The sequence below is a fragment of the Sminthopsis crassicaudata genome, chromosome 4 (assembly GCF_048593235.1).
Source record: "Sminthopsis crassicaudata isolate SCR6 chromosome 4, ASM4859323v1, whole genome shotgun sequence".
Taxonomy (NCBI): domain Eukaryota; kingdom Metazoa; phylum Chordata; class Mammalia; order Dasyuromorphia; family Dasyuridae; genus Sminthopsis; species Sminthopsis crassicaudata.
In genome coordinates, this window is record NC_133620.1 from 171,336,270 (window position 1) to 171,348,096 (window position 11,827).

Here is an 11,827-nt window from a genome sequence, read left to right on the forward strand (position 1 = left end):
GGCAAAACAGTCCAGTATCTTTGTCAAAGAAAACACCCAAAAGTGGTCACAACTATGAGACTCAATTGAAAAATTACTGAACAACAAAAAGTAGGATTTGAGATTTTCTGACTCCAGATCCAACTTTCTTACCTGAGTTGATAGTGATAGTGTTTGTTATGACTGTGGCAATGAAAGAAAGGAGATAGTTTCTCCCCATTTCTTAGCTAAAATTCCTTTGCTGTCTCTCAGCATACAAATGTGGACTATGATGTCAACAGATAACTGAATCTAATAGTAAAAGGAACTAGCATTTTTTTAAATTAGAGAAAGAAAAATTCATGCTGATTTCTACTGAGAGTAGTTTCTTGTCTCATGAAATGTAGTTAAGTGTTTCATTTTAGCCACCTACTCTCATTTTTTTCTCTTAACATCATAATTCCCTAGGTATTCAGAATGGATTGATATTCAGCTATGTTGCTAGATCCTCAGTACAGCTTTCAATCACTCCATCCTTCCCTGCCACACTTTCTGTCTTTCAGTATCTATACTTTCAACTTTATACTGCCTTCATCCTTTGAATCTCTTACCCTATTGTCATAACACTGCTTATTCCTTTCCAAACCCTAACCCTGGATTACTCCTACAGTTTCTCAGCTGTTACTTACATGCAACTGAATGCTAATGAAGAAGATCACACAACCTGACTGAAAGGGTCTAGAAATTTATGTTATTTAATCTCTGTTGGACCCTTACTTCTGCTTGCCCAACCTTTCACTCTGATCAATTCTGTTTTATGCCTCAAAGCAGTTGCTTTCTCATAAAATTCTGTTGGTTTGAGCTACAAATTTCCCTCCTCCTCTGAACAGAGTACCTCACTTTGCCACATATTTCATTTTATTTTTACATTTTAAATCATTTCTGCATCATTCTGCATTTTCTCCTTTTTTCCAGTCTCTGTTGGGGAGAGAGCTTTCTATATCAAGTCCAGCTCCATTACTTGTACTTCTTATACCATCATCCTTAGCAGTTTGTCCTTTAATCACTCTCCTTTTTTTGCCTAATTTTCAACATCTTATCCATTGATTTCTTCCTTACTATCAGCAAATGCAAATCTCCTTCATCCCTAAAGAAACCTTGATTTGACCCTTCCCATGCCTTTTTAGGTATTCTAAAAGCCTTTTCTTTCACTAGTCTTTTAGGAAAATATATCTGTACTTATTGGTTCCACTTTGTAACCTCCTGGACACTTTCAATACAATCTGGCTTACAGTTCCACTGACCTTAAAATCTTCTCTCTAATATCCCTAGTGATCTCCTCATTGTTTATTCTTTTTTTTTTTTTTTTTTTAATCCTCATCCTGGAATCATACATCTAGAGCTGGAAGTGACATCTGAGGGCATATATTTCAGTCTCCCTATTTTGTAGTTGAGTAACTTGAAGGACCAAGATTTGTCCAAGACTTCATGAATAGTGATTATTAAAGGCAGGATTTGAACCCAATTCCTCTAACTACAAAGCCTTTTCATTGTTCCATGCTGTCTTTACTAAGTTGTATATTTTCATTGCTGTGTTTTGCCTCCCAGGGGATTCATGATGCTACTGTCTTTTGTTTCCTTCCTATCCTTCAGCTTGCTCCTTCCAGGTTTCCTTTGCAGGGTTATCATGCATATTATTTCCTCTATATAGTCTAGGGAGTTACTCTGTGGTCTCTTCTCTTCTTCCTTTCTATTACCTTTCTTCTTAATCTCATGACCTGCTATGGTAATCAATTTGAAAATGAATCCCCAATCTTTAAATATATATATGTGTATATATATATATCTCACATCTCTGCTTCAAATAAGCTTCTATGGATTCAGCAGTCATTAATTTGCAAATGAATCCTAACTCTGCATATGCAGGATTCATCTTTGTCCAGAATTGCATTTCCAACTATTTCCCTGACATTTCAACCTGAATTTGTCATACACATCTCAAATTCAACATATCCAAAACTGAGTTCATTTATCTTTCCTTCCAAACCCAATAGCATCTACTATGTACCAAGTACTCTACTAAGTATTTTTTAAATATTATTTCTTTTTGATTGTCATAACAATCTTGGGGGGTTTACAGTTGGGGAAAATGAGCCAGTTAATTTCTCAGAGTCACACAACCAATAAATGGCTGAAGCCACATTTGAACTAAAGTCTTCAGAACTCTATTAGAAGTTTTTTGGGCAAAGATACTGGAATGATTTGCCATTTCATTTCCAGCTCATTTTATAGATGAGGAAACTGAAGCAGTTGGGATTAAGAAACTTGACCACTGGTACAAAGATAGTAACCATCAGGCTAGGCTTAAACTCAGGAAGAAGAGTCTCCCTGAATCTAAGTTGGACAATATATTCACTTTGCTACCCAGCAACCCACTGCAAATATTTTACCATTTTTCTTTTTGACTAAGTAAACCACTTGGAAGTATCCTCAATCCTTTACTATCATATTCCCCACTTGTCATCTTGTTCCTTTTACCTCCTCAGCATATGTCACATTTGTACCCTGTAATACTCATGTCACAATGATTCTAGTCCAGTTCTTTGCACTAACTCTTCTAACAGCCTAATTATATTCCCTGCTTTCAGTCTCTCTCATTGCTAACCCATCCTCCATGCGATTGTCAAATTGATCTTCTAATTTTTAGCTTGGGTCTAACCATACCTTTTCTTTCTTCAAGAGATTTTTCTTACCCCCTTGCTTTTAGAATATGGCACATATTTCTCTGTCAGAGTTTTAGAGTCCTTCCCCATCTTACTCCAGTCTATATTTCTAGGCTGAGTATACAGGACTATCCCTGACACATATAACAGTTTAGTAAAAGGGGACCACTTAATGGATCTTCATATATAACATATCATCTCTTGCCTCCATGTAACAGACTGTTACCCTATTCCTGGAATGCTCTCTTTGCTCAACTCTACCTCCTAGAAGCTCTTCAAGGTCCATTTCAAAGGCCATATCTTCAAAAGGCCTTTCATGATTCTTCCTACTATTAGTGCTTCTATACTATTAAATAACTCATATATATTTTATTTTTATTCTGTTTTTATTTCTCTGTGAAAATGTTACATTCAAGTAGTAGAATGTATACTCCTAGAGATATGGGATTCTTACTTTGTAACCATATGTAGTAAGTATTTAATAGAAGCTTACTAATTAATAAAGTCTACCTCTTACTCTGAGGTCTATAGCAACTCTCTGAACATCATGAACATCAGTTTGCATGTTCTCATGTCATCAAAAGCACAGTTTTTTGAGAAGTTTAGATTCTAAATATTACTGCTTGAGTGTACTAATATTCATAATAAGAGGACAATGCTCTATTTTACCATGGGGGGGTGCAAAACCTGTTTATGTAAATTAACTATATTCATTTTAAAAATGCATGTCAAATATTTGCTCATAATCACTTAATATTTTCTATTGAATCTATCAATATGCATACATATACATCTGTGTCTCTCTGTGTCTGTCTGTCTGTCTGTATATATATATATATATATATACATTCTATACCACATTTCAGCTTTAATTTGTCTTGTTGCTAGAAGACTTGTTTCTGTGGTTAGTGCATGTATGTTTTATATAGCTTGATCAGGAGCATCTGTTAGTAAGGAAACAAACTAGAAAAACCAATGCAGCATTCTTTCTTGCCTCCTGTATATCAAGATGATCAGATAACTAAAAGAAAACGACTCAATTAAAAAATACTTTAAAAAAATCCTTACCACTTCCTGCTTATGGATGGAGCATACTGAGGTTATACAGCCATCTGAAGTGTTGGGTTGGTATTCTTTCACTTTAAAGGCTGCTGACATCCTCTCTCTCTTCCTCTCCTCTTTTCCTTTCCCTTCTCCTTCCCCCTACCCTGAAATTGAGCACAATAATATGATGTTTCAGACATTGTCAGATATTAAACTGAATAGCTTAAAGCTACACAAAGACTTTTAGGATAGCCTATATGACAAGAAATTTAAATCTTTCATTTTGTTTAAATGCATATAGGGTTGTTCATTGTACTTAGTCCCACTGTGAATTCAAAATGTTATAATTAATCCATTTATGTAAATTAGCCATCATTTGCCAGCATTTGGCTTTATACTAGCATCCTTTACTTACAAATAATATGGTAAATAAGGAACCTTTCCCTGATTTTCTGGAAAATTTAGAAGTCTTTTTAATTTAATGTGTCAAGACGTAAAGGTCTTATAATAACTATTTCCCTTTAATGGTCCAGTTTTAATGAATTTCTTAGGCCAAAGTAGAATACATACTCAGAATATTTACTCAATTAGTCTTATATGTTCAGGGGTATAGAATCTCTGTCCCTTAAGATTTTAAAGAGCTATATGTATATGTCTATATCTGAGATAAATGGTATCTTGCTCTTTTGAGCATGAAATCCATAGCTCCATATTTAGAAAATTCTTGTGTTTTATTCTTATCTTAATTTTATTTATATAGATTGTGTTTATATCAGAAGCAGTTCAGCATGGTGCCTGAAGCACTTTAGAACTTATGCAGAGTAAGTCATTTAATATCCTGGTGCCTCAAATTGATTTGTTTGAACATGGTAGTCTTCTAAAACACTTTCCAGATCAGAATCTGTGATGCAATACATACATCAATAATCCCTTACTTCTGCAAAGAGAATAGAGAGTATTTTTCAGCTCTTCATCAGGCTAAGCTTGGTCTTTGTAATAAAATAATTTTCAGTTTCTTTTTTTAAAATTATCTCTCTTAGGATTTATTTTGCAGTCAGTTTTGCTTTCCTGCTTGTAGTTACTTCACTTTACATCACTTAATGTTTTTATGTGTTTCTCTGAATTCTTCCAGTGCAGAAATATTCCATTACATTCATTTTTCCACAATTTTCAAGAAGCACTGCTACTTTAAAAAATGGGTCCTTTATTTCTTTGATCTCTTTAGAGTATATACCTAGCAATGAAATCTCTGATTCTAAGGATGTGGGCATTTTTTTCACCTTTTTTAAAGCATAATTCCAAATTGGTTTCCAAAATAGCCGTATCAATTCAGAGTTCCACCAGCCATGTAGGATGTTTATCTTCCCATAATGTCTAATATTAACAATTTTGGTCTTTTGCCAACTTTCCTTATTTACTCTTCAGAGTGTTTCAATTTGTATTACCCTTATTGTGGTGATTTGGAGTAATATTTCACATTGGTTTAATACCTTGCAATCCTTCTTTTGAAAATTTTCTATGTCATTTGACCTCTTATGTGTTACTGAATGACTTCTATATCTTTGTTAATTTCCTTTATAATGTCAGTATAAGACTTTATTAGAGATATTTGGTGAAAATATTTGTTTCCCAACTCTTGGTTCTCTTTCTTATCCCATCAGAACTAGCTTTGTTAATGAAAAATCTTTCAATTCACATAATTATATAACTTTTAAAAATCTTTTGTGTTGTCACCTATCCTTTAAGATAGATTTAAGAAATATCTCCACATCTAAAAATTTTAATCTGAATCTAGTGGCTTTGAAAGCAAACTAGGCTATGTTCCTTGGCTTCCATCTCTAAGCAATAGACTCTTTGTTCAATTTTTCCACTGCTAAATTCTTTTCAAACATCAGTTTTATTCTTTTAAACCAGGTCTATAGTTTTCATATTGTCCTCTGAATAATTCATCTTACTCTTTAGCTCTGTGGTTATTCTTATGGATATTTTTGAACAATTTTTTCCCCAAAGGAATAGGAGTTTTCCTTAAACCCAAGAGCATTTCTTTCTATGTCCCCACTAAACTTTGTACTTTCTGATTTATATTTTTCTTATTCCCTTAGTTTCCTAAGATCCTTTATCAGTTAACATTTTTTTTAGCTTACCTTCTGGTTATTTGCATGTATGTTAAAATTTTAAATTACAAATAATTTCATTTAGGTAGTTTTCTAATTAAAATTAGAAAAGTTCAACTAGTCTAATTTATTGAGGTTTTCATAAATAATAATATATAAATTATGTTACCATTAAGAACAAGTTCTGAGACCAAGAACAAAATTTAAGAAAATGCTATTTTTTAAAAAATGACTGCAGGTCAATATAAATTTTACTGTCCAAAAATGTTCTTTGAAATCTTTGATGAGATGAGCAGGCAGGATTTTTTTATTTATTGTGGTTTTGAGGCAGTGTTGGTTTGAGATTAACCTCAAAGAGCCAAAGTATGATTGCCCATTTCTAAAAATTATTTTGATGGAAACCATAGTTGTTTTTTTTTTTTTTTTTTAATCACTGTAGAGCTATTGCCATCAATGAAGTTCGCATGAAAGATAAATTTATGCAATTCTTGTTCAGGTGGTTTTGGGGGGGTTTTTTTAGTTTGGTTTTTTTTTTTTTTTCAAAGTTTCTTTAGATTAACTCCAAGACAAAGGTGATGATTTTCTGTTTGCAAGTTAAATATAAAAGCAAAATATAAATATAAAAACAAAAAGTCATTAAAATATATCATAAATGTGGCTTGGACTATAATTGAAAATTAAAGTTATTTATTATCAACATTCCTTTTTATTTATTTTTTTCTTTTCTAATTCTTTATTTTATCTTGGTGTCTTTTAGGAACAGTACCGATTCTGCTATGATGTGGCTTTGGAGTACCTTGAATCATCATAGTTGGACTGGATATGGAAAGTGAATCCAACTAAAACCTATTGCGCTGTTGAACCAGCAGTTAATTTACCTGTTGAACCTGTGAAGAGATTTAAGTGTTGGGGGGAGGGGAACATTTACATTTTAAATGCAAAAGTATTTTTGTTATGAAATTGTGTATGTTAATAAGAGGACTTAATCAATTTCTATGCCTGTAAACAATATCAAAATTTAGTGCCACAAAGTTATATTTAATAAGAACCAGACTAAGCCAACTAGGGGGCAAATAGGGACTTTTCAGTGTTTGTACAGTTGATATGATATGCAGCTGCCTCTCTCTGGGCTCACCTGTTGCATGAATCAATATTTCCTATATGGCATTTTTTTCTCCTTCTTTTGATAAAAGATGTTAAAAATTTAAAAAGAAGAAAAAAGCTGTGCAAATTGATAGTAAAAAACATCCATTCTTTATACATTTCAAGTGTAGCAGATCTATATAAATATATAAATATATTTAACTGGCTTATTTTGTTTTAATGTGCAATGATGGCTGGATCACATAAAATTCTTTTTAAAAAAAATAAACATAAGCCAAAGATTCAAGTGTATATATGTCTATATGGAGAAAGCACACTGTATTTATTGATTATTTGCATTCCTTTTTGGATGGCTTAAGGGAAAAAAAATCATTTTTCTTGAACAAAGCTTTTTTTTTTTTCTGAAATCAAGTGTAAACGATTTTTGTAGTTTATTTTTTGTATGTTTTAGTGTTAGTAGGAGCCATACTTTTTATGCCTAGACCAGAAAACATTGTTGTAGTAGTTTTGTTGTGTACATGCTTGTGAATTTTCATGTGAAAATAAAACCAACTTGGCTATCAGTTCTTTTAACATGGGACCAAATTAAAGCATTTTGCTAAAAAATGTATAGTTTTCCAGTTAAAGTAGTTGAATATTGGTCAGATCATTACATAGAAGTGTACACATTCTGATGGCCTTGCTAATGACTTGCACAATGTTGAACGTAGTCTCTTTGCACCATTTCAATCTTAACACAGCCAGTCTTGTTGAGCCACCAGCTAAGCACAGGTCAAGACAATAAGATGGCAGCATTCATCCTTTCAGGGTAAGACAAGTTTTTATCAAACTGTAAAGTTAACACAGTGTTTCTTTTGATGTTTACACAACTGTCAGCTTTGGGCTCTGACTAAACAGAGTTTGAGTAAATCAATGCCAGATTCCAGTTTTGTGCATTGTCATTTGATTCCAAGTGGACTTTTCCAAATGTGGTCTTGTTCACATGTTCCACACAGCTGTAACTTCTCATTATATGCCTGCTGTTTGTTGTTGACTTGAGCATTCCAGTCTCCTCTTTTTAGATTGAAGTACATGACATGGTGCTTATAAAATTTTAATGTAAAGTAAGAGTGAATTAAAATTTTTTTATAATAACATTTTGCCAATTGCACATTATTTGCCACTTCTTGATTCTTATGTGTTATCTGGATATTATTTTCACTAAAAAGAAAGTTCCTTGTTTCACCACTAACCTGTGAAGTGAATATCCAAATTCAAAAGCAGTGTTGTCCAACTAGGGCTTTTTATTTTTTCAGTTGAATACAGCAAGTGAGAAAGTTGGCAAGTGTTTTGTTTCCATAAAAGTAGTTATTTTCTTTTTATATATTTGCTTCTATCACATCACCAATGCAGATTTATAAAAACAGAATGCAAACCAGTGTTGGTGCAAAACTTATATGCTTCTTTGCTAATGAAAGAACAAGGATAAAGTTAATTTTTCTTTTTCCTATTCTTCATTAATCGATTTGCCTCAGTGGGCATCTTCAAACTTCCATTTTCTGCCTAGTTGATTAGGACATTTGTGATATCAGAGTTTAATCTAATTGGTAATTCCCTTTTTATCTTGAAAGAATGATTTCCATAAAAAGGAGAGACATTTACATTATCCCAGAATCGTTGTCAGACCAAGAGCAACCTTTCACTCAAATTTCAAGATATTCTGCATTAGAGGAGAAGAGATAAAAAGAGGAAAGCTAGGCAATATAAAACCAAAAGATATTAGTAAAAATCTATTAAAATATATTTTCTACATAGAGTAACTAAGATAAACTGCATAGTGTTTTTAAAAGAGGATGGAAACTGAGTTTTAAAACTATATAGTCTAAAGCTCTCATTCCAGACAAGAGGAAACAGGGTTAAGAGATGTGTAGTGGAAACTTGTTGTGCTGAAGTTCATACCTTTTCCTGATATACTATGTCTTTAAAAAAAAAATTAATAAAAAGCTATAGGCAACTAGGTCAAAAATGCAGGGGCCTGTAGTTAGAAAGATCTGAGCTCAAATTTGGCCTCTGACATTTTCATCACATACTATTTATGTGACAAAGATCAAGTCAGTTAACTATATTTGCCTCAGTTTCCTCATCTAATAAATGAGCTGGATCAGGAAAAGGGAAAAAAATAGCAATATCTTTGCCTCTCATACTATCTCCCCCACAAAAAAGGGGGTCAGAGAGATTTTTGAAATGACTGAACAACAAAAGTAGCTTTTAATGGAGGTGTCATAAAATAATTCTTCAACATTTGAAAGCAATAAAAATGATTTTTGATTACCTTTATGCTACTGCACACAGGGAGTAAGGCTAGAGATCAAGGTGCAGAGATTGCCTTGATTCTAGCTAGATTCAGATGGTAAGGGGGTGTTAGAGAATCTTGGAATATGAAACAAGCTTTAAATAAAAAAAAGAAAAAACAGAATGAGAATGAATATTGACAAAATCATAGAACCAAGTCACAGGTCAGTTAGGATTTTGATTATAAGGACCTCTTTAATGTGTTTCTAAATTTTGTCACCTTTTAGAATATTACATATAAGTAGCATTTATTTACCTTTGCAATATTCAATCAATAATATTTAATAACTATCCTGTGTCAGGAGCAGTGGCACAACTCCAGCCTAAATCTCCAACTAGCTACAGGGCATAAAAGGGATTCTCAAGCAGGTATGGGTTGATTAGATGACCTTCTGAGGTTCATCTGACTTCCCCTAGCTAGTACCCCAAATTAAATCTGTTCTGAATAAAATATATAATCTTGCTCTTTAAGACTTCTCCTTGACTTCACTGTTTCCCACAGAAACATTAATAGTAATCCAGCCTTCTGGGTTCAATATGTTAGACCACTAGGTAGTTCAGTGGATGGAGTATAGAACTTAAAAGATGAGAAAAATATGAGTTCAAATGTTACTTCTGACACTTGAAAGCTCTGTAACCCTAAGCAAATTATTTAAGCTCCCTTAATTTCAGTTTTCTCATTTGTAAAATGGGAATAAGAAGACCATATACCTCCCAGGCTAATTGTGAGAATCAATAAAATAATAGATGTAACTATCTTTTCACTCTATAAATACTAGCAATTGTTATTAGAATTATTTTTAACTCTTCCCTTTCCCTCACTTGAATTGAGTTGTCAAAATCTTTTGATTCCACAGTGCCCCTCCCATCTGCCTTTCTTTCTTTTCCTAGAAGATACCTTTATTATTATCCTTGTTCTATTTAACTATTTAACTACTATTTTACAATGCCTGGCATACAGTAGGTATTTAATGCTTATTGAATTGAATCTGCCTTCCTAAAAGATGAATGCCTCCATTCTATCTATCCTCTAATCTAGACTTTATGTAGTTGTCAGAATAAACTTATGTATAAATCTAATTTTGTCACATTTCAAAAAATTCTTTATGAGTTCCCTCAGGCCTAGTGAGTTAAGTCAGACTGCTCTGGCTGGCATTTAAGCTTCTCAACAATCTGGTACCATCCTACCTTTCAAGCCTTTTCTATTTTTTTTTAATATAGTAGGTTTTTTTTTAAATTTCCAATCACATATAAAGATAGTTTTCAACTTTCGTTTTTGTAAAATTGTGAGTCCCAATTTTTCTTTTATTCTTCTCTTTCTTACCTCCTCCCTCCCCAAGACAACAAGCATTCTGATACAGGTTATATAATTTGTAGTCATTTTAAATATATTTCCATATAAGTCATGTTGAAAAGAAAAAAATCAGAAAAAAGGAAGAGTAACAGTAAAGAAAAGAACAGGGAAAATGTGAAAATAATATGCTTTGATTCAGTCTTCATAGTTCTCTGGTTACAAATGGAAGCCTAGATTTTTGTGAAACTTGACTTTCCTGGTTCTCCTACCCATCTCATCTTTGCTTCTCAGCCTTTTTTGCTGGAAACAATTTTCTTTAAGATCATGAATAATCTTTTTGGTCAATCCAAAGGAATTTTCCACAGAATTTATCCTTCTTGATCTCCCTGAAGTATCTGACATCATTGACCACTTCCTTCTCTTGGATACCCTTTCCATGCATCTTCATGACACATCTCTCAAGACTGTTTTTTGCTTAGTTCTCCTCTATCTGTACCCTCTCTCAGTAATCTCCCAGATCTTAGAGATTCATTTGTCATCTCTATATATATGACTTCCATTTCTATACATTTAGCTCAACTTCTCTACTTAGCTACAGTTCCATATCATCAGTTACACATTGCACATCTCAAATTCATTATATATAAAACTCACCTTCTATTTACCAACCTCTCAAAATAATAATTCTCCTGCAAATATCCCTATAAATTTCACAACTATTCTTATAGTCAGCTAGATTTGCAAAGTTGGAAAGTCCTCTGTTATTCCCTTTCCTTCCCCCATAATTAAATAGTTAGTTAGATGCCACAAAACACAGGAGCTTTCCTTAAAATAACAAGTAGCATATATCTAAATGAACAGTAAGCCTTATTTGTAATGAAAAAAAGATAGACACAGTCCCAATAAGATCAGAGGTGAAAAATATTGCCTCTTATCACCACATTATTCACCATTGTACTAGAAATGTTGGCTTTAGCAAAAAGAAAAGAAAAAGAAATTAAAGCAATTAGAATAGGCAAGGAGGAAATATAATTATCACTCTTTGCAGATAACATTATGATATACATAGGGAATCCTAGAAAATCCAAGAACCTTATTGGAAACAATTCACAGCTTTAGCAAAATTACAGAATATAAAATAAACTATATGACAAAAATTGCTGGGAAAGCTAGAAATTATTATGTCAGAAATTCTGCATATATCTACTTCTTATACCCTATAACAAAATTAGGTCAAAATTGTTACATTATGGATACCA

General features: G+C 32.7%; 1 protein-coding gene across 6 annotated transcripts in view; it reads left to right on the top strand.

The window, feature by feature from the left end:
* PTPRK (protein tyrosine phosphatase receptor type K) overlaps window positions 1–8,091 on the top strand; it is a 742,018-nt gene extending 733,927 nt beyond the window's left edge. For all 6 annotated transcript variants that reach the window (XR_012489194.1, XR_012489195.1, XM_074309877.1 and 3 more), the window contains one exon: window positions 6,597–8,091. Coding sequence is in view for 4 of the 6 variants with exons in the window: in XM_074309877.1 (XP_074165978.1) it covers window positions 6,597–6,650 (54 nt within the window). In the remaining 2 variants the exon portion in view is untranslated. The remainder of the gene's footprint in view (window positions 1–6,596) is intronic.
* Window positions 8,092–11,827: the final 3,736 nt, after the last annotated feature.